Source organism: Vanacampus margaritifer, chromosome 20 (assembly GCF_051991255.1).
Source record: "Vanacampus margaritifer isolate UIUO_Vmar chromosome 20, RoL_Vmar_1.0, whole genome shotgun sequence".
In the NCBI taxonomy this organism is placed as follows: domain Eukaryota; kingdom Metazoa; phylum Chordata; class Actinopteri; order Syngnathiformes; family Syngnathidae; genus Vanacampus; species Vanacampus margaritifer.
In genome coordinates, this window is record NC_135451.1 from 4,140,673 (window position 1) to 4,165,105 (window position 24,433).

Below are 24,433 nucleotides of genomic sequence, written 5' to 3' on the forward strand. Positions count from 1 at the left end.
TGGAAATATCATGCATGCATACCTGTTACCTTTAAGAAGTTGAAGCAGACTCAAAATTTAACTGAACACACAATTATGTGTTATGTTTGACTTTTCGTATTGTCTGTGGTCAGTGTTTGGAGAGAAAACTTGGGAAATGAAGTCAATAACAAATCCTTGCAGTATTTGAGTAGAGTTTGTGTGCAGCTGTCAGCCTCTGACAGCGCCTCTGCCCTCTTAACTCTTTTGGGTTTTAAAGGGCTGTCAGCACTGGTGTGACCAAACTACATGGGGACTTTGTATAAGGATGTAATTGCTGAGAGGTGTAAGAAATGCTTTAAGTCAAAATAATCTTCTTTTTTCTTTTTCTTTTTGCTGCCTAATTGAATTTTTGTCATTCAGCAACATTTAGCTTTTGTACATTTACATTGTGCTCATAAGCACAACTGTATTAACAAACCATGCTAATATTCAACACTATATGTGCAGGTGGATGCCATTGTGACACTGGGTGGATTGGGGGGCAGATTTGACCAGACGATGGCTACTGTTGAGACCCTCCACCACGCTCTGTCTATGACACAGCTCCCACTCTTAGTCATCCAGGAGACAAACCTGGCCTATCTGCTCAGACCTGTGAGTCTATTACTTCTTTTTTTTTATACCCTTTTCATATCTGCATCTACACTAAAAATTGGTCTTCATGCCTAAATCAGATGTAACTTTCAATCATATTACTAACTGATAACAAGCAGCTTTGCAGGGACTAATAACTAGCTACAGACATGAAAATGCCTCACTTTTCGGCGAAATTCGGCATTTTGAAACCAAAATAGGTCACCTACATCATTCGTACAGATCCGATGAGAAAATATTTCTGGGGGGTTGTAGATGACCAAGGATACAGTGTATCACTGAACTCCAGGTGAGATTGGTACAGATGACAGCACAATTCACGTTAAATCAGACGGTGCCATATTCCAAAGTGCATCTTAAAGACCAAATGTGAGGTAATTTCATAAAATGCCAAAAAGGGTGAAGTAATTAAACATTGTCCCAAAAAATAAAACATAAAAAAAGAATTTATAGCTTGTATATTTGACAAAACTATTGTTTTTCCGAAGTCAGAGCCTGGCGACCGACAAACCCGGAAGTGATACATCACTCCGGGGACAACAATGGCAGAGCTCAATACAGAAAGTATACAAAGCCAGTCAAAAATGGATTCAGAAAGCGATATGTTGAGCTTAAATGAGGAGGTCCAAGTCTTTGATGAGTTGGAGGAAGTGAAGGAGGTTGGCATGTTATATTTTGGACCATATATGTACGAGTCAGATGCTGATCAAGACGCTGAAAATGTTGTCCCCGCCCGGACGACCTCACATGGAGTGGAGACGAAACGTACAGCTGGGCTACTTCTCCATCAAATGCCAGGTTCCCTCTCTCGTCATTGTAGTATTGCCAGAGTCAGTTTCGTTCTCGTGCGGCTCCCCACAAATGATACCGCTTTTGTGAAAGCTCCAACATTAGTGCAAGCATACACGTTTAGCCCAAGCTTGCACATCCATCCAAATTGTGGCGTAACTTGCTCTAGTCGAGCAGTTCCATTACATGAAGCCAAAGCAATGACACAATACGGCCTACTATACAGGAAACCCAGCCCTAATTGCAGACTGGCAGGCATGAGAAACCAATAGACACAGATCACGTGCCTGCAAGTCCTCAAGCAAGACCTCGGCACTGCTCCGCTGTCCGTCAGCAAAAATCCTCCCACACAGATGAAAACGGTCCATTTACGTGCCCTATTATCTTTTGGCCACTCGCACAACTTTTGTTTTGACTGAGAACAGTACACCGCCACACAGCGCCGTGTCATCTTACCGAATAGCAATGCAAGGGGACAATCAACAATACAGTACAATGGCTGACTGCCCTCACAACTCCCCTCTCTGACGTCATTTTCGAAGATTCCAGATGATTGTCGAAGAAAAGCATTTTCGTTGTCACGGGCGTTTGCTATAGGTCAAACCAAGAACCTGGAAAGGTTGCATTTTAAAAAATTATGAAAATATGCTTAAAATGGTTTTAGTCATTGGTATTACTCAAAAACATGGTTGGCCAACCTTAGTAGTAGTAGTGTAGATGTGTTGGTAATTTTCTATGGCGCTCTTGAACACAGAAGTGCACGCACCACCAGTGTACTGACGTCACCCACTCGTGTTGGATTTCATTCACGCTACATTTCCAGGTTTGTGTGGAAGCAAGCGAGATTTGACCGCCGACAAGCCAAACAAGAGTGAAGCTTTGCGATTTGTGGCATGTTTTGGTTGAGCGCGGTGGCCCGCCTGGTACGTGGACTTCTTGGTGCTGAGGCCGATTGATGGCTGGGATGTTCCCGACATCGGCTCGCCACTTGACTGCGGGGAAGCCAGCCGCTCTTCATTTCAAATTCGCCCTTTTCTAGGATTTACGGTAGTGTGCGTGAAGGAACGATGGCCCAGAGAATGACATCCGGTTTTCAAAATAAAATATTGTTTTTCAAAATAAAATTGAATGGAAAAGCAGTTTAAAAGATGTTTTTACTATTGACAGTTTCACTATAACACAGCACCAATTCACGTTTCACTGTTTATGCACTCTTGTGGGGTGAATAGGTTCCATGACCTGGTATTGAGCAATAACGTTGATATGTACAATATTAAGTTAATTTAAAATGAAGGAAAAGTTGAAATGGAGAAAAAAGAGGTTTGCATCATCTAGCAGACATGGCACTATGAAGCCAGTACTAATTTGGGGTCAATAGGTTACATGACCTTAAAGCTATTGAGCAAAAATGCTAATATTTGCTGAAAAAGATTAATTAAAAATAAGTGGAGATCTAAAATGAAAAAATGTGCTGCATTGTAGTGGCATGTCTGATGGATGATGCACACCTCTTATTTTTTCATTTTAGATCTCCACTTATTTTTGATGATTTTTTTCCCCACAAATATTAGCATTTTAGCTCAATAGATTCCAGGTCTTGTGACCTATTTACCCCAAATCGGTGCTGCAGCGTAGTGGCATGGTATGTCTATAATTATTTATGTATTATTTTTATTTATTTATGGGTGGCATAAATGAATGACTGGTTAGCACGTCCGCCTCCCAGTGCAGAGGACATGAGATCGAGTCCGGGCTTTGGCCTTCCTGGGTGGAGTTTGCATGTTCTCCCCGTGCTTGCGTGGGTTTTCTCCGGGTACTCCGGTTTCCTCCCACATTCTAAAGACATGCATGTCAGGTTATTTGAACACTCCAAATTGTCTATATTGTGGATGGTTGTTCGTCTCTGCAATTGGCTGGCAACCAGTTCAGGGTAAACTCCGCATACTGCCCGAAGCCAGCTGGAATAGACTACATCCATCCATAGTCCAATAGATGTAGCAAAGATGTTTGCATTTTCACAGTTTTTCTTGACGCCATAAAATTTTGATCATTTAAATTTGCCATCCCTTCGTCCACTGCATTCCTACCACCCCCCCCCCCCCCAACCTGTTTGACGAGTGCCCGACAAATATTAATGGGGACAATTTTGGCCAAAGTGCTTCTCACCTTTTTCACCCCTGACCCGTTTTCATGCCTGTAACTAGATAAATGACTGTCAAGTTGAAGACCACAGCATGTGTGTTTCCACATGAAACTTAACAGCACATGCACATGCAAGTTGACTGCCTCTCCACAATCCTTTTTGCGTCACTGCCAGCATCCACCTTCCTCTCTCTCTTAAATAATCAAAAGCATTCACACTTGTGTGCTCTTATGGTGCCCCACTTTGCTGTTCTGTATGAGATAAAGTGAGCCTTGTTTGATACTCGGCGAATTGAATTTCCTCAATGCTAGGCACGTCCTCACGTCTCTCCGTTGATTGACTTCACAAGTAGGCCTAGCAGCCAACATTTGGGGGACACTTCCCTTTTGTTTGCCTCCACCCTTTCTCCATTTTCTCCGGTTTTGTTTATCTCTAAGATCTTCATGGAATACTGCTACCCTCCCCGGTGAAACCGTATAGTAGTTATAGCAATCCTCTTGCATGCACTCCCTCACTATTTCTTGACATTATTCCAAAGTCGCGTTGTCATTTGCTGCTTTACACCTCGACACCTCCAATTAATCTTACTTCAGTGAGGGTAAATTAAGCTCATTTGTCAACACAGCGCCAATTTGCCAGCAACTGATGAACGCAGATGACTGTACATGAAGGTGAGTGCGACCTTTGAAAAGCGTAGGTAGCGCTATTTGTTGAGTTTACATTTGTAATTGCAGTGGTTACAACTTGGAACTAAATATGCTCGTCAATCTACCATCGCAGCCTCATTACATGCTTCGTTTTCTGATTATGTTTGGATTTAGTGTTCAGTAGCATGCCCACTTTTGTGATTAGTGGTTAGTTTAACATACAGACCTACAGTCCATTTGCGATCTGACGTGTACATAAACACACACACGCACACAAACATAAACACACAAGTATGCTGGTTGTATTGTGTCTGCAGGGCAACCACACACTCCGGGTGAACACTGGCCTCGAGGGGGGTTGGTGCAGTCTTATTCCAGTTGGGGGACCCTGCCAAACAACCACAACAGGACTAAAATGGAACCTGAGTGAGTCCAAAAAGTTTTTTTTTTTTTTTAAATGTGTTGATAAACTCGGTAATCAATAGATCTTTTCGTTTTGAGGGTGTTCACATTGTTTATTTTACTGTTTTTTTAAATTGATTTAAAAAAAAATCTATTTGTTCCCCCTTACGGCTTCCTGTTATATGTCTGCACTGAAGATACAGTTTCCTTAGTCAACTGGAATAATTTAGGGTTCGCAGGGTCAGACAATGAGCAGCAAAGAGTCAATCGAGGTTGATTTTGTTGGAATATATTCTTATTCATGTTATCTTCCGTGAGAGTTTTGTTGCTATATGTTAATCCTAAAGGGATTTGTTTTTGTTAATTTATTCATGTTAACTTACTGAGTATTTAAATAAAATTATTAAAATGCATTAAGAGTTTACTTAAAGGGGTGACTTTCTCCAAACCCCCTTTTGCTTAATGGAGAAAAATCAATTGAAATAAGATTTTTGGGGGGTCGGCGTAACAGAGGTTTATTTTACCTCCATATCGCTCAGCGGTACTCTTTAAGATTATTTGATGATGTACTTAAATCTTTTTTTGTCATACATATCCAAATAAAGCTGAGCGAGAGAGAGAGAAGGAAAGCAAATAATTAGGTGGTATTATACCAATATAACATATTTTATTATAAAGTCAGAATATTATTACAATAAACTTATCTGCCATGAGAGGGTTCACCAACATTTTGCCCGTGGGCTCCAGGTAGCCCCCAAGGACTTTATAAATAGCCCACTGGCCTTTTCTAAAAATAGCGCTGTAATGACGTGATCATTTGAAATGTTAATATTTGCAGAGATTTATAGAAATAAAGTGTTGCATATTGATATTTTCTGTACCATGTTATTGTACTTTATAATTCATAGTTATAATAATACCATGGTTGATCATTACTGTGAAAAATTAGGAACATGATCAATGTTTACACATATTGTATATGAATATCATTATCATATAGTTCAAGGTAGTTTTAGCAAATTTTCTTATTTCAGAGGTGTGTATGAAACTAGTTGCCTTTCGCATCAATCACTCACCAAGAAGGAGCTCTCACTTTCAAAAAAGTTGGTGACCCCTGCTCCACGAGGTCCTGTGCAAGTTGGAATTGTTGTTTTTAGTGACATCTAGTGGGGTGCATTGCTTAATGCAACCTCTTCCATTACTTAAAGGAGTTAATGAATCTTGAAGTAAACAAGCAACAAAGCTTTCAAACGAACATTTCAGTCATTATTAATTCTATGGTTGAACTTTTTTTTTTTTTTTTTAACTTGGACGTGTATCGGTCAATATAATGGATCCTTTATTTTACCGAGCATAATATGCATTCGGCTTGGGCATTGTGGAAAGGCATTCTAGTCTAGTTAAATACAAAAACACTTACATACAATTCTAAAAAATATATTACATCTCTGCTAAAAAGGCCTGGGTGCTTGTGTCCCAATTATTGGCTGCATGTCAGTAACATCCTATGTTAAGTGCAAACGAGGGCACGCATTCATTTCCTTCCTATCTGTTGGCAACCATTCTGTTCGTCCACCTTCCTTCCGTAGCATTTAATTGCCATGCTAAGTATACAAACAGCAAAATGGCTTTCTGTATCTGCATGCATACCATAGTTTGTTTGTCTTTTTTAAGTGTTTTTGTATGTTTAAACCAAAAATGGAAGATGTGCATGTATAAAAGGTTGCATGCGCTAACCATGCCACAAATTTTTGAAGACTGAAAATCCAGTCAGATGTTTATCTGAGGAGCCCCGTGGTCTTATCCCCAAACCTAGCCTCATAACCAGCTGGGTTCTTAATGAGTTGGCACCAACGAAACGTACTGCCGCCCGAGGGGAACCTGGACCATCTGTCGGGGGCTTGTGTGTCTGCTTCTTGTTGGGCATCCATTCAGACTGTTTGCACGTTTCTGAGCGTCTACTTGAGCAAGCGTGCTGTCAGTGTCCTTGAACATGTTTGTACAGTATACATGTTTGGATTGGAGTGTGTGTGTGTGCTGCTTCTATTCTTGTTCATTAATGTTTGTGGTTTCATCAGCCCCAATCCTGTGTACGACCTCTGAATTTTTTTTGAGAGTTTGTTGTTTATTTGAGAGTCCATAATAGATGTGCCAGTGATGACAAGACACATAAATGACATGCATACTGTTTTTAGAAAATCTTTCGCTGGGATAAGGAGGAATTTCAAACGTGAAAAAAATGTGACTTTGACAATTGAAGTTATTCACAGTATTTCCCTAACTGCATGCCAGGCAACTTAGCCATTGCTTAAATTCATTAAACATACATTGATATACAATAACAAAAGCACACAATATTAAGTATAAATATAATGTTATGAAATTCTGTTTTAATGCCAATGTCAGAACAATGCTACCTGTAGGAGTTGCAATATAGTGTTGATGTAGCTCAACTTGCCATGATGAGACTGACTCAACATCTTTGCAACAAACAAGTGATTCACTCGATTTTTTTTACTCAATAGCTCCATAAAAAGTCTTAGAAGGCATTGTATCCATGAATCTACACTTTAAAAACAGTTGTGTCACGAATAGCCCAATTAGGGGGTAAAAATGGACCGATCCACTACTTGGGCCAATTTGATCAAATTTTCTGTGTTGTTTTGCACAAAGCAACCCAAACAATTTGGTTGCTTTGTGCAAAACAAGCTGGAGTCATTTTATCTAATGTTAATAAGTGGAGTTCTATTACATCCCTCCCGACTGCCAGGTGGCGGTGCTGAAACAGCACGGAAATCCCCCACGCGCATGCGTCACTTGAGAAAGAATTCATAAAAGGATATTTCCAGGGTTCCAGCTGACGTTATCCTCATGTGTAAAAGAGGATCGCAACCGGAACCCAGTCTCCTTTACCTTCTCGCGCGGTTCACTCACGGTGTTTACCGCTGTTCTTCGCAGTAACTGGTGGCCTGTGATCTTGTTGGTCGGGACAGCGGGATTCCCCGCCCCATTTCGCTGCGACGGCTTGGTGTATTTTTTAGCTTTTGGAATATATATACGGACGCTGGAGCTCCCCTACTATCTTTCCATGTTTTCCGCGCCTTATCGTTGAGTGCAACATGAAGTACGTGAGTACGTAGGGTGTAAGTCAGCAACTGTTGCCGTCTTGCCTACGTTTGCTTTGACTTGTTTTGAATACAATTAGTTTAGTGATGGTATGGTTATTTCGTATCCTTTCCTAGCTTGTATTGCCTCTCAACTTATGCGGCTCCGTCCGTGTGGTGGGTCGCCGGCCACTTGGATGTTGTATGATGGCTTTGATATTGTCTGTCATGACTTCTGCTAGTTTATGATGACACAAACCGCCACTTACGTTGTTGCTATGAGTACGTTGTGGATTTGTTTGTTCCGTTGCTGAAGGGGCTGGATCTCGACTCCTCTCCCACACGAAGATAGCAGCCTGTTGACTTGTGCACACTCATTACGCGTCGATCGGCGACTGCTATGGAGGACTCCTCTCGCTGTAAGAACTGTGGCGGCTCCTTCTTGCCGGAAGAAGGACGCACTGACCGCTGTCTTGACTTGTGCAGAGGCGACCGCTGCTGCGACGGTCCATACTCCTGTGGACACAACCGATGCTGTGCCTCACCAGGACGCAGCAGCTGCCCAGGGGTGGTCATCGTCGGTAGTGGTAATGCCCCCTCGGGCAAAACACAGGTCTGCTTCTCCTGCTGCCCCTGAACATCGGAGTAAGAAGAGTCGGGTTGACTCTCAGATTGCCTTGCAGTTGACCCGTTTGGAGGCAAGTGTGATGGCAATACAAGCTCAGTTGGGTAATCAAAATCCTTCTGCTTCTCAGGCTTCTGCAGTGGCTTTGCCCTATGCAGAGATGGCCATGCTGGATGCATCACTCTAATTGCCCCAAGATGACGGCGTCGCCGAGGATGCCGTCTCCATCCAGGATTCTGAGGCATATTCGGGGATAGACTCTGTTTCCACTGCCCCGTCCTCTCCTCCTTCTAAACGTTTTTCAGCTGGAGTGGAATTGGTGCGCACTGTTATACTTAGCGCTTTCCAACATTTAAAGTTGGACACGTCTGTCTTTTTTCAGCCTCCGACTGAGTGTGGCTTCTCTCCGTTGGACTACTCAACTTAGTCTTTTTGGATCCCGGAATCCCGTATTTTTTTGACAGACCTTCATTCCTACTGTTACAATTCTAATGTTTATCCTCGGCTCCCTGCGACCGGCCGGGCCCTGGCAAACATGCGGCTTCTTAATCCTATTGGATTGGACCATATGCCTATATGGAGTATTCAGTGGCTTCTCTCATCGTCTCCCCTGAGGAAGCCCTTGGAGAGGCTGTGAGATGTCCTAGCCCTCAGTGGCGCTTGATGGACAAACTGGTCACTAAGTGGTACAACGCGGCGGCGGTGGTACCACGCCTGGCCAACACCCAAGCGCATCTCCTACTTGCTCTCTCCGCAACTTTGAGAGACAACAAAGTGGATGAGGCTACGTCGTACTCTAACATGGCGTTGAAGGACTTATCCCGCCTTTCTAGGTAGCATGGTTGTAGTATGTCTTTTCTCATCCAGGCGCGCCGTCAGGTCTGGTTGGCTCAATCTCCCTTGCGAGAGCCCTCCTGGAAGGAACTTCATCACCTCCATGTGGTTCCAGGTCACGTTTTCGGTTTGGCGGTGACAGGAGTGCTGGAACGTGCAGTGCGTGCTAATGCCGCGAGGCGTAAATTTTCTATACTTGCCAAGCCCTGTGCTCCGTACTCTGGGAGAGCTGCTCTCCCAGCCGCCCCTCTGTCACGTGCTGTCCAGACTTTTCGGCCTACGGGGGGATATGGACTTCGTCGTCCCTCACGGAGACATGTCACGGACTCCCGTGAGGCTCGTCTCGCTGGCCAAGGGCCCCATGGTCAGCCCCGAGCTACACACACCACGCCTCGTCCCTCCTGGAGCCCTAAATCCGGGAGTGCCAGGGATTAAGCCCGAGGAGCCGGCAGTCGGTTACTTTTCCTGTCGCCAGCTCAACTACTGGGCTGCCCTCGCTTCGGACCCATGGGTGCTTTCAACATTGTCTCATGGGTACAGGATTGAGTTCCCACGCCGGCCCCCTTCTCTCCAACCGGGTCAGAGATTCTGTCATCAGCAACCCGGAACTAGTTCTAGATCAAGAGCTAGCGACCCTCCTCGCTAAATCCGCTATCGAAGCAGTGGATCCCTTGGGTCATCCAGGGGGATTCTACTCACCCTACTTCCTCATTCCATAAAAGACAGGCGGATTACCCCCTATCCTGGATCTGAGAGGTCTCAACCGTTACCTCAAGATGTTGCCCTTCCGCATGCTGACTACGTTGAAGACGATCGCCCGAGGGCAATGGTTCACGTCAATTAATCTGAAGGACGCTTACTTCCACATCCCTATTGCTCCTCAGCACAGGAAGTTTCTCTGCTTTGGCAATTCAGAGTACTCCCACAGTACTGGCTGTCACTCTCTGCCAGAGTGTTAACGCGTGTCGTGAAGGCGGCCCTTGCACCCCTGCAGTCGAGTGGCATGAAGGTGTTCCCTTACTTGGATGACTAGCTGATATGCGCACCGTCCTGGGATCAGGCACTCTGAGACACGTCTACGCTATGTGTCGCGACTTGGACTCAAGGTCAACCTGGAGAAGTCCTCTCTTGTTCCCTCTCCTGTTCATCGGAATGTTGTTGGATACCACCTCCATGACTGCTCGGCCATCCCCACAGAGGGTAGACGATGTGCTACGCCTCATCTCTCTCTTCTGTGCCAATAGGATGCTGCCTTATGTCCTTTTTCTGCGTCTGCTGGACAAGTTAACGTCCCTGACGGCACTTTTGCTATTAGGCCTACTGTCGCTGCGACCATTGCAAAGGTGGCTACTCCCTTTCCGGCAGGACCCGCTGCTGGACCGTCTGAGGTGTCTCAAAGTGTCCAGTCGGTTTATGGTTGCTCTTGCACCTTGGGGTTGTTGGTCTGTTCTATCAGCGGCAGTCCCGTTCTGTGTGGTACCTACACGTCACAAAAGTTGTCATCACTGATGCCAGCCTGCATGGATGGGGTGCAGTTTGGCAACACAGGGCCACGCCGGTGGTCTGCAGGGGACAGGTCGCACATCAATGTGCTGGAGCTGCGGGCTGTGTGTCTGGCCCTCATTCATTTTCTGCCCTTCGTGGCAGGGCGCCATGTCCTGGTACAATCGGACAACACCTCCACTGTGTATCACATCAATCATCAGGGCGGGACGAGATCCGCCCAGTTACTATGAGCCTCACGCAGGCTTCTCAGATGAGCCCCCCGTCTTGCTAGCCTGAGAGCCATGTTTCTCCCGGGTATTGTCAACCAGTCAGCGGATTCCTTCTCCCGCCATCGTCCACCTCAGGAGGATTGGCGTCTCCACCCGGTGAGCATCATTTGGCGCCGCTTCGGGAAAGCGACGGTAGCTCTTTTTGCCTCCGAGGAGTCCACTCACTGTCCCCTCTGGTTTTCCCTGAGGGAGCAGAGCAGCCCGTTGGGCCAGGAAGCTCTGGCATACCCCTGGCCAAGGGGCCTGCTATATGGTTTCCCACCTCTCCCCCTCATTTATCCGACCCTTCGGACGGTCCTTCTGGAGGTTCACACGTTGTTGCTGGTGGCCCCTCTTTCGCCAGCCCAGTTTTGGTTCGCTCTCCTCCGCAGTCTCTGCTCCTCCGAACCGTGGATCCTGCCCAGTTGGTTGGAGCAACTGTTCCAACAGTGGGGTTGGATTTGGCATCCTGATCCCTGTCGATTCCATCTGGGTGTCTGGCCACCGAGGCCCGAGACCCATTGCTGACTGAGTGCTCGTCTTCGATTAATCATACAATCCTTAATGCCAGGGCTCGATCCACTCGTTTGTTGTATGCTAACAGGTGAAAGTTGTTTGCGGAGTGGTGGGCAAGCTGCCGGGGGGATCCCGTGACGTGCCCTAGTCCCATTGTTTTGGAATTCCTCCAATCTATTTTCGATAAGGGGCATTTCCCTTCTACGATTAAAGTCTATGTGGCGGCCATTTCGGCCGGCCATATTGCTGTGGATGGCAAGTCTGTGGGTTGCCATAGCCTAGTGGCCTCCTTCCTCAAGGGTGCCCTTTGCCTTCATTCTAGAACTCGCCTTGAGTCCCCGCCTGGGACTTTCGATTAGTGCTCGACGCACTGTCCATGTCCCCTTTCAAGCCGTTGACCGAAGGGGAACTTCGCTAGGTGTCTTGTAAGACGGCGTTTCTACTCACGATAGTATCTGCTAAGCAGGTGGGGGAGCTCCACGCCCTATCTGTTAGCCCCAAGTGCCTTCGTTGGCACCCCGGGGTAGGGGTTACATTGTGGCCAAATGCTGCTTTTGTCCCCAAAGTTTTGCCTGGCTCTAAAGCCAACCACCCTATCCATCTCGCTCGTTTTACTCGTTTATCGACTGCCCGAATAAAAGAACTGATGTTTCCAAACAAAGCCTCTCCCATTGGATTGGGGATGTGATTCGGCAGTCGTACCGGGTCTCTTGGAGGACGTCTGTGCGGCTGCTTCCTGGTCATCGCCTTGCACGTTCTCCAGATTCTACAGTTTGGATGTCACCTCTCCTCATCCACTGGATTTGGTTTGCAGTCCTGCATATGCCCCTCTGTGAGGTACATTTTCCAGGGTCTTCGTGACACCGCTGGTATTCGGCGTTCCATGCTGTTTCAGCATCGCCACCTGGCGGTCGGGAGGGACAAAATAGAACAACAGTTACGCATGTAACTACGGTTCTTTGAGTCCCGAACAACCGCCAGCATTGCTTGTCACTTGGAGCCCTCGTGTTGGTTAGCGTGAGAAGGTTCTGAGAGACTGGTTCCGGTTGCAATCCTCTTTTATACATGAGGATCACGTCAGCCGGAACCCTGGAAATGTCCTTTTATTAATTCTTTCTCGAGTGACGCATGCACGTGGGGGATTTCCCTGCTGATTCAGCACCGCCACCTGACGGTCGGGAGGGACTCATAGAACCGTAGTTACGTAACTGTCGATTTGTTATTTTGTTGTTGTTAATTTTATCCATATTACAACAAGCTATACCAGGGCTACACAAGTGGCAATACAATATACTTCTTTATATAGAAAGTAAGATATCAAAGTCATATTTAACACATTTAAGTTAGCATGTTGCGGTGGCCCTCAGCAACCGCTTTAGTTTATCACATGGCAGCTTCAAAGCATTATTTGCCCACCATTTTGTGAAACTGCTAGCTGATTTTCCATAGTTTTTAGGGCAGAGTAATTACATATTTGACCGTCGAAGCGATAACCCTAAAGTCTAGCAGCTGTTTGCGTGAGAGCCAGCAAACTGACCGCCGTAATGGTTGTTTATACTATACGTATATAACGTGCTGCAATGCCAACTTCAAAATAAAAGCCTCTTAAGTAATAATGTACATAGACTGCACTGAGGCAATCAAATCCGGCCCACACATGACTATTTTCAGTATGAATGCGCACCTGCGTACTGCATATGTGCAACCCTGCTTATATATATATTCTTAGTTATTTATGGACTTGTGCAACTTTAAAAAATCTTGATTTAATTTTCCTTGAGCTCCAAGATGCAGCCAATCACATCTTCATGATTGATTGAATTGTAAACTATATCAATTAATCGATTATTATGCACATCCCTATTTGCTTGGTCGGGGAGCTCTCTGACGTGCTTGCGTGACACAAAGATGTTAAATCTGCATTGAAAATATCCCTCAAACATTGGTTCAAAGCCCAACTAATTAAAAATACATGATGAGTTTTGGGTTGCTCATCACAGCCTTGCCAGGCCCATTGAGACGTTATGATCGGTTATTTTAAGAGCTCATTAAAATGTTTGCTTTAAGAATATAAAGTTCAGCATTAGATCATGTTGTTTTGAGTCAAAGTTTCAATTTAAGTTCAGTCTTCAGTTAGCGAGAGCCCCTTTTTTGAGTTGTTGCCACCCCAGGGTAAAGTGCATGAGGAGCTGAAATACTCTTCGCCCAGAGTGATTTTATCATGTGTTCGCATTTTGATGTATTTCTTTAATAATTCATACCGTTGCAGAGTTAGATTAGACATGGAACGATGATGGAACTAAGCTTGGCTTGCAGTTGAGGATGCAAAACATCAGCTCTGATATTCGTCAAAGGTGCTCTTGACTTTCTCTTCTGTAGATTTGCTTTTAAGATATGCTTTTTGTATTTCAACATTTAAATGAAGTGAATTTGTAACAAACTGTTGAATCTCTTGAAGGCAGAGTTTCACGAGTCTAATTTCCAGTTGATTTTCTTGAAACTTTCTGGATTATTGTACCGTATTGAAGCCAGCGTTTTACTGTCATAAAGTGGAACTTTTGGAAAGTTTAGCTCATAAGTTTACCTACCTGTATGTAACTGTATTTGCGTACAGTAAAATCTTAATGTAATCTTTAATTTAATTCTGAGACTGTTCAGGAACCAAAGCAAGTTTTGACTTCAATATATGTCCATCCATCCACTGATTGAAAACAAAATGATATGTATCCACTTTATTTGTGAAATACGAGCTGTCCAGAGCAAACCATTTTCACGCTGTGTAAACAACTTTACAAATGGAGCAACAATTGTACATTCGAAGACTATTCATGAACAAATTTGCTCTTGAACTATTTGACTAAAAACTAAAAAATACCATGCACAGATTTTACTAGTTATACATCTCACACTTTTGTACAGCAACCCAAATCATTCACTTCTCGTGAGTAACTTTTGTTGAGAGAGAGAAAGAGAGCTCAGTATTGTTCATTCGGTTATTTTACCCATTCAACATGTCATCATCATTGCTCTCTCTCTTAGTGTGTGTGTGTGTGTGTGTGTGTGTGTGTGTGTGTGTGTGTGTGTGTGTGTGCGTGCGTGCGTGCGTGCGTGCGTGCATGTGTGTGTATGCGTGCGTTGCGTGTGTGTGTGTTTGTGCTCATTACTTCACCTAAAACCTATTAAAAATCGCATACCCTGGACCTAAACCGAATATTTCAGAATCACGCTAGAGTCATGAAGTTGTCAGGAGACTCGAGGAAGGATCAAAGAAAACAAATAAAAGTGGAATCCAGCACGGACTAGACACCACCTACTTTACCCACAGGGTTACAAACCAGAATCTTTCACCAACCCCAGAAACATCTAAATTCCAACCAATTAGGGAGACCTGAAGAGACCAAAGGAAAGACTGAAGAAAGGAAGGAAGGATAGATGAAGCAGAGTGAGATCCACAGACATCAGCCTCCACCGATTCAGCGACCAGAGAAAGAAGCAGATTGTGTTTGAATTTCGGTAGATGCTGGTGTGGTGGATCTGGCATGCATGAAAACCTCCACCAAAAAGGGGAGCCGTCGACCCCGGCCAGGACAGGGCAAGCACTACCCCCCAAGGCCCCCCAGGCCACGGCAGCGCCAGAGCACAACCCCCAAGCCCCGCCTGGGCCACCGGCCAGAGAGCAAGCCCAGGAGCCCGGAACGTGAAGAGGATTTAATGGAATTTTGTCCTCTTTGCGTGTTCCAAAAATGAAGATAGATTTAATGTAAGAAAAATACACCTTTTGCAAAAATGATTTAATAAAAAACAGAGAATCTCTGGACAGATAACAGCTTCCGATTACATCACTTAAAAAACGTGGGATTTCAGAGCGTCAAAAATGTCTCTTCTTCCGGGTGGTGGATGGCTTTTATTGTTTTAGGACCTCCCCTCTTTTATTTGTAGACAAAACATATCTCAGTACTTTTCCAGAGCAGATGGCGTAAACAAGGTCAGATCTCGGTGTATGTATTCGGGACTGAATATGTTATATAGTTGAAGGATCTATTTTTCCCCATAACAACATCTCACAAACAAGTTGAATCAAATTCGCGGTGGCCGTGACTGATGAAGAAAGTAAAAAGTGTGTGTGTGTATTATTTCAAAGCAAATTCTGTTTTCATGACCGAGATGTGCGTGTACAAATAAAACAAGGAATTTTGGACCAATCAGTGTATACCAGCCTAAGGAGTGTGTGCGTGTGTTTTTGAGACAAATTCTGGTTCAAGGGCTAAATGTGCTTTCGCACAAAACGCTGAGAAGGAACTTTTTTAGACTAAATAGTATGTCCCAGCTTAAGGCCAGACCATACGAGGTCGACATCATCTGCTCTGCTCAGGACACAAAACATTTCGACAAGGTTAATGTGAAGAATTAAAATGTTCATAATGTGTAACAATAGTTGATATATGAAATTAGGTATTAAAAATGTTATAATATCTTTCAAACGCCCCCCACCCCGACATGGCCCGCGCCTCAAACTCAACGCAGCAGAACGGGGCACGGCAGGCCCACCAGGAACCCCACCGGCCCACAGCCCCCGCGCCCCCTACGACCCACACCCACCACAACCCAGCCCCCGCCGCTCAGTGGTGGTGGAGTGAGACAAACATAAAGATGACATGACAAGATGTTTTTTTTCCCTTTATTTTAATTTCCAAAAGTAATATTCAGTTCAAATGAGCAAAAATATGCCCCCCTTTTACCTTTAAGGCCTGGCTTCATAATAGAGCAATAGTGTATATATGGCTTGTTGAATCAAGCCTGATGTGCAATGAGGAGTGAGGAAGAGCAGAGCAGATATTTAAAGAGGTTGTAGATGACCATGGCTCAAAGGGATTTTTGTCGAGACCGATATCTAATAAAAGGCTGCACTGCAGTAATGATACTAAGGGGGAAATGTACTACTAAATAATGAAGACACTGCGGTGTGGTAAAGGTAACAATGTAAGAAGCAAACGTAGACGTTTAAAATGAAATGCAGTTAACCTTGTGTGTAAAATGGGTGAATGGAAATCACAGTTTAATCAATGGCATACACATTTACAGTGATTCACACTTTTCCACTCTTCTTCCCCTTTACATTTTTTGTTTGTTGTCATTGTAAAATTAATCCTGCAAATTCAGCAATTTTGCAGAAGTGGGAATTCCGTCAGTACTGATGGACTGTATATCAGTCTGTCACTGACGGATGCCTATTTTGCTGACAAATGACAAGAAACAAAAAAAATGACAGTCTAAGCACTAGTGGTGCAATGGATCATCATTGATCCGTGGTCGGTTTGGATCAGGCCCCACGGTTCGGATCGCGCTTAATCCGCGAATTGGTTGGTGAGAAAAAAAGAAAAAGTACACATTCACACAAAAGCGACATGATCAGTCCATATTAACTATAATAGCAGCAGAGGAAGTTGTCCCACCGGCGGGAGGCCCCGGGGATGACCCAGGACACGCTGGAGAGACTATGTCTCTCAGCTAGCCTGGGAACGCCTTGGAATCTCGCTGGAGGAGCTGGTTGAAGTGGCTAGGGAGAGGGTAGTCTGGGCTTCCCTGGTAAAGCTGCTGCCCCCGCGACCCGACCTCAGATAAGCGTCAGAAGATGGACGGATGGACACTGTTGGATTCAAAAAGAAAATATTTATAAAGCGCTCACTCCAGTCACCAGAGAATCTTAATTTAAAAATGTTATTCAATTGTTCCTTTACTTTTTAGTGGTGATGCAGGTAAGGCATTAAGACTGCCATTTTTCTTATAACTGTATAACTATATTATAGCGATGAGGCAATGTCCTCTTTTAATGTGTATTGCAGAGAATAACAATGCCAAACCACATAAACGTGTTGTATTTGTTCCCACATTGAATACTAATATTTCAGGTCTTAATAGGCGATACTGACTTAATTCAATTATTTTGCAGCTCAAACTTGGTTGCTAATGCCAATGATTATGCAAACTCTGGCTGAGTTTTCTGCACTCTTGATTAGTCGAGACCACGGCCATGAACCCACACAAAATTCTCCAGGCCTCTCTCAGCGTGTTTAATTGGCCCTGCCTACAGTAACGCTTTTAGACCTCTGCCAATTTATTTGCAAAATAAGCCTTTCCCTGCCTCATTTTCCTTCTCATTGTGAATTCCATTGCCCTTTATCTACCCCACAACCAAAGTGGCGTTGCAATCATGCACTATCTCGTGAATATGACATTGGATGCCATTGAGTCTCTGAATGACCCTCAGTAAACCTTTACTGTGCTTTCCAGTAACTGTCTTGTCAAACAGTTTGAAATGCATTCACAACCAAAAGCATTATGTCATTAATAATATCCATATGTCATAACACACTGAGGTTACAGTATATCTAAGGGACAAAATACTGTTGTCACACTCGAGATTACATTTTGAAGGTATTGGTCTTGTCTCCGACTCGACTCCCAAAAGTCTTGGCCTTATCTTGGACTAGCTGCACTCTGGATTTTCCATAAAGACCATCACGGATCTGCTATTCTTCTATGTGATAGTGTGTTTTTTGTAAGAATTTGTTTTGAGTAAAAAAAACATTGTTCATATTGGAGATTTTTGCATGTTGTGCTTTGAAAGACTTGCAGTGGCTGTGTTTTTGGTTGTCAAATGTATTTTGAAGAAAATTCCAATAAGAGAGACAATGGCAACAATGAGACAATTCAAAGGTTCAGCCTTGTCATAGTTAATTTTTTTTTTTTTTTTTTTTTTTTTTTTTTTTTTATGGTCTTGGTCTCGTCACAGTCTCGACTTGTCTCAGTATTGGTCTTGAGTCAGTCTCGACTCCCAAAAGTGTTAGTTTTGCCTCGGTCTCGGGTAAGTCTTGGTCTTAGATGGTATAGTCTTGAACACGACACTAGTAGAAACTGAGGGGGGGGGGGGGGGGGATGTTTAGACACAGTTCATGACTTTTGGGGGATTCATAATGTCCTGATGTGAAAAACCGCCAAGCTTATTGTTTTATTTGTTTATTTTTCCCATAAGTTACATTAGAAATGGCAAAGGCCATTTCTCAGAGATAGTTCTTCTGGCTATCATTAAAATGATGTGTAAGATGAAAGGGGATGTTTATCGTTTATTGCTTAAAATATGTCAATGGAGCCTTGGAGACACTAATTGTTGTGTGCTAAATAGAGTGCATAAAACATTTTTTGGGATTATTTTTTTTATTATTTTTGAAATGAATGCAGTCTTCCATTGTTGTAAAAAACTGACATGTTATATGTAAATTATGTTATTGCCATGTTGCAATCTAATATTGCAATCTCTGAGTCTGTAATATATATTAGTGTGTTATTCTCTGAGCATCAGGATTCCCAAATAAGTAAAAAACTAATAGATTTATTTTTTCCAATACACATGTACTTTAAATGTACACTATTAGCTTTGATTGCCTGGATGGCGCCAGTGGTGACAAGTGTCTGCTCTTGAATACAGTCTTTCTTAATAGATGTTTTTATGACTGACAAAAAAGTGCAATCACGGCATCCAAATGAATTTGCACAATTTTCCGGTGGCGTCAGAACATAATGTGGAGCTCCATCAAAACTGTGGCAGCTGCAGTTGAAACGGCCAACATGTGCCTCAAGGTTGTTTTTTTCCCCACATTTGCCGTTTTGATTCTCACCAGCTGCCATCTATTATTCTTGTGATGGGTGTATTGAATTAACGGGCTATTATGGACCTTACAAAAGTCTTCCAATTGGTTACATTAAGTATTTATTTATTTTTTCGTACATATTAACCTAGACCAAGACATTATGAGGGTTTTTCGGGAAGTGACTTTGGGACATTGCTGTATTATCTTAACCTGGCAATAGCCAGATTGATACTTGTAATTCAACCAAGGGAGTTCTCCACAATATCAATCTGGGACTTCTCCACTGTGATTTGCTCAGAAAAGGACATTATGTACAATACTTCGAGCTGATTGGACAATGCGGCATCTTGTGCACATTTGTTTTGACCACGGATGAAAGTGTCGTTTTCGTCGTTTTCGTTCTGGTTGTAGGGGAGAAAAAAAGCACAAACATTTTTACCAGCTAAAAATGCATGAAGCGCCTCTCGCTGTTTAACATTCAACAAGGAAACGTGAGTAATTCTGTGAGAACAGAATTAATTGCAGCGTCCATTCATCTATGTTAGGTTAGTTTGTTTCCCACGGTGTCGGCGCTTCCTGGTTTCGTCACAGCTGCATATCCCGCCCCCAAACACAATGTTGCTCTGGATCGGTGAAAATCAAGATGTAATGTGAGGAGATTGTGAACTCACAAATACCGCGAGAATTCAGCTTGCAGAGCAAGATAGTATTATCTAGGTATTTTTCTGATGTATTTGTAGTCTTCCAAGCATATTGTCAATGCATTTTGGTGGGAGTTAAATATTTAATAAATAAATTGAATTCATAAATGTCTTGTGCCCAGTCAGAGATTTTTTTTTTCAATTTTGAAATGGTGATTTTATTTATTAAGGGAAAAGAATATTCAAAGCTACTTGGCCCTGTGTGGAAAAGGTACTTCACCTACTAGTACTAAATGTAAATGGTTGGGCCACACTCTGCAGCAACAACTGAAATTAAGTATTTTCTATTACTGGCAATGATTCTTTGACATCTCTGGGGAGATATTTTAATCTACTCTTTCTTGCAGAATTGCTTTAATTCAGCAACACTGGAGGACCTTTGCAAGGTCGTGCCACAGCATTTCAATCAGATTCAAGTGCAGACTTTGACTAGGCCACTCCAGAATCTTCATTTTGTATGCCATTCAGAGTTGATTTGCCAGACTGAGAGAGAAAAAAACGGATTTTATTGTCATACCTGTGATTGTTTTTTAATATTACCAAACTAGATGTACAATTATCAGTGATTAATGGATTTTGGATTATGGAGGCAACCGTCCTCCTCTGCGCATTGGTTCACTTCTCCACATTGTCCTTTAATCCCTGATAATTGTACACCTTGTCGGGCATTAATCCTGACGATTCCGATGTTGTATGGTTGTTGGCATAACTCATAATGGGTTGATGTAAATTCTCTGACAACTGGTTCATTAAAGAATCAGAATGATATATTTTTTCTAATGTCACAAATTATTTCTTCTTTTTTTTTTTTTACAGAGAAGTCTGGATATTATGGTATAGAAACAGTATAGAATTTTGAAATGTCAAATGTGTAGGAACCAAAAGTATGTTAACAATTAAATTTGAAATTATTTTACCTTTGTACCGTCATTTTGAACAACTTTTATATCCATCAAGAATTAGCGGCTTGTTCGTCTATGCATTTCTCTTTGAGCTGGACTCGCTCCTAAAATAGTCATTTGCTAATGACGATTGAATGAGCGAGTACAGCACTATCGGTATCTGTATCTGTTCGACCATCTAAATTATCTATATCTGTTGCTGTATTTGGAATGGGCGTGGCATAAACTGGAAGTGGGTGTGGTTTATGGCAAACATCCTAAATGCTGTATGGGTTAGCATGCATGCTGCTTCGTACAGTAGTTAGCAGCGGAGACCATAGATATATTAGCAACAGAGCAAGCCGCATGTTTGATTCCAATAAATTCATTACAATTAATTGAATTCTTTAGCGATTTTGACGCAGATTGGTTTGTTACAAACAACAGACATGCAGCTATAGTACAAGCCACATGTGTCATTCCATAATGGAGGCCTTAAGACCATTGCGGAACTTGCTAAAGGCGGCAGCCACTCAGAAGGAAAGATCTATTTATTGATATCTATGCAGACGCTTTCTTAAAAATATGCGTGTTTTGCTTCCTTTTTCTAAACGATCACGAAGCATTTCATGATTTCATGTGTATGGACTCTGTACACATTCTAGTTTAAGATGTGTCAATTGGCGTTTCCACTTGTCTTAAGTCCGTAACTGTCAATCTGTCAAACTGTCAAAAGTGAACTCGAGCTAAATAGTTACCATGTACACAAAACGCCAGTTCTGGTGACGTCACACCATTTGACCCACAAATTATGATTCAATTATTAATTTGCCACGCCCACTCAAACAAATGAACACATTACTACAATAACTTATATGTGCACAACTCTAGAAAAATAGATGTTAGAAGCTGTAACGTCATACCATTTTTAATCTAGATCTGCTCTAATGGGGCAACACTGAAAATTACCATGGAAAGCACTATTTTGTTTAACATTTGGAGGTACTCCGATTTTCACGTTTAGGTTTGAATTTAGGTGTATGTCACATTTTCAGTTTGTTGTGAGGAAAATCCAACAAATAGTCTTATGATGAAACCCGAAAAATGTCAATACATGCAGAGAAATCTTGATTAGTGGCTCATAGTTGTTTAAAGAAAGTTAGAGTGAAGATTATAGGAAAATTCCCTCTCTAAATGTATATTGTATTTAAAAAATAAATACAGAAATCTGGGTGGATTTTTCACCTCTTCATAAAAATTGCCACATATCCTCCACATATCCTCCAAATGCAGTCTTCAGTTTGTTAAAAGGCCTCCGTGAACGCAGGTGGACTTTGACAGCATTGTCTCCTGGTGAGGCAACGCAATCGACAAAATCTTAATTAAAAGTAAACTTCTGGGAAAGATTAGAAAGCTAAGCGTTGTTGTTAATTGGAAGCGGGTTGTTTATGAAACGTTAACACACCGGTGTACAGCTGAGACCATTTTAATGAGAACTGCATGACATGATCCATTTTTGTGTTCAAACCCACTAACCAGAAAGTAGCAGTTTGACAACTTGGAATCAAAGAGCAAACGAAGCATACACATTTGGAAGCATACCTAATAGATTTAAACACTTAATGAGCATTTTACTGAAATTGCACATGATGGAAAATTTATAAATAAGTAAACATATATTAAATACTTTGAACTACTAAAGTGGCCGGGAAAATGTTTGTAAAATGCAAAACCCAGATCCTGATTTTTCTGTTCCTTTTTTTTAATTTTATTTTTTAAAAATCTTTTTCTATCTTGTTCTTGACCACCTCTCTCCTCAACATGATGCTAAATGCTCCACTGCTGCCCTCCTTTTCATTCCCTTGTAATCACAAGGTTTGAAAATGGGATGGGGATATTCTTGCAGCTTCTAGTTATAGTAGTGCACTCATGTATATAAACATGCACACATTTTGAACGCCCATTAGCTGTGACCTTGTCTTCATGCTTGCACAGTTGTCCATGTTGAAACCCCTTCATTATGTCCAACACAAGGACACTGTCTTATTGCCCACAATCACCACCACCACCTCCCCAAGTCGCTATCAACACAACACATCATTTGCAGCTATAACGGACTACCCCAACCCACTGATGCCACCAACTTTTCCTGTCTTGAAGGTCAACTTAACTCGCAAACTCTTTTCCACTTGACGCTCTTAGACAAATCCAGTGGCAGCATCATAAACATTTAATAGAAGTGGATATCCTGGCGAAGCAGATGGTGCTGACAGTGCAAATGCGAGCATCGGCGTATGTCATGGCCAATAAATAACAGCGCATAAAGGGAGGAAGTATTGGCGTCACACTGATGATGTGATATTCACCACCTTACTTTATATATAGCTGCAGTCACTTGTGTCTGTGATGTTATAAATTGGGTCGTGGTTACCTATAAAAATTGTAAAAAATTAATATAAATTAAAGACTGGGTCTTGAGTTTCAACATATTGCATTTAAAGGGTTCTAAATGTGCGTTGACACAGCATGTCATATTTTTCCTTTTTAACTTAAAATGCCACACTGTAACTGCCAGGATCCCCTGCCTTACCCTGGCCACAGCTGGTGATTATGGGGTAAAAAAAAATTATAAAAATCATCACAATTATATTGATTAATATTGAAATCATGATTAATAAAAATGGTTATTTGATTTCAAAGCATAGTATTTTTTATTTTTTCAAATACCAAAATGGAACTTCATGGGGAATTGAGTGTGCACATCTTATATTTAGGGATGTTCGATACCACTTTTTTTAGAACGATACTCACGAATACCGATACCACTGTTACTTTTCATACAAAAAATATAATAAAAAAACAATGTCAGGTAATTTTGAAGAAAGACCCATATATCCCAATATAGGATTCTACCTTAAATTTGCATGAAATTAATGGCAATTTTCTATTCTTCTAATTTCTAGTCCCTGATTGTAAAACACTCATAAGGGTGCAGCCAATACTAGCATTGGCCACCGTCGTGAGTACCCATACCTCAAAATATGGCTCGTATCGGCATCGATACCAATAGCTCGTATCGGTACTCGCCCATCCCTACTTATATTAGTATATTTCAAATGATTATGGCTCTAAATAATTGTGTAATTGTATTGTATTGTATTGTATTGATTATATTGTATAAATTGACACAGTACTATAGCAGTGGCAGACAATGTTTACAATGTTAAAGTATTACAGTATGGACGCCCCAGCCAAACTCCCCAAACTAACCGAAGGTTGCTGCTAGGAAAAGAAGGAAATACAAACCAGATTTGCCATTGTCCTCATTCAATCTGATTTGACTTGTTTGAATAATGTGAAGTGTTGCATTTACATAAACTTTTGCTTCCCCACCATCTGCAAACTGAATACAAATGCGAGCTTACCATTTTTTCATTTAAAAGTTCTGAGGGATGAATATCTTTTCATAATAAAAATATTACGTTACTTCAGGAAGATTTGGGGTTGAAGTGAACCGGTCTTTACACTTTGTAAACTTTCAGGATTGTTTCTGTGCCCCTCGGTAAGCATCCGAATCGTTTTGAATAATTTGATTCTCAAAATGTTCTAGGTACTGAGATAAAACTTGTACGTTTTCTGCCAGGTTTTCTTTTTTGGCAAACTTTCGGGGGATTTTCTCTAAAGCCTGTTATTGATGTTGAACGCAATTGTGAATTGTGAGTGAATTCCCGGGTGATATTTTTAACTGATGACATTCAAACTTTCAAATCATG

At 42.3% G+C, this 24,433-nt stretch overlaps 1 protein-coding gene across 3 annotated transcripts in view; it reads left to right on the forward strand.

The window, feature by feature from the left end:
• The window catches only part of tpk1 (thiamin pyrophosphokinase 1), an 82,274-nt gene that overhangs the window by 53,886 nt on the left and 3,955 nt on the right, over positions 1-24,433 (forward strand). For 2 of the 3 annotated variants that reach the window (XM_077555063.1, XM_077555064.1), the window contains 2 exons: positions 469-615; positions 4,512-4,620. In XM_077555063.1, coding sequence (XP_077411189.1) covers positions 469-615; positions 4,512-4,620 — 256 coding nt within the window. The remainder of the gene's footprint in view (positions 1-468; positions 616-4,511; positions 4,621-24,433) is intronic. The other variant, XM_077555065.1, reaches the window with a different exon arrangement.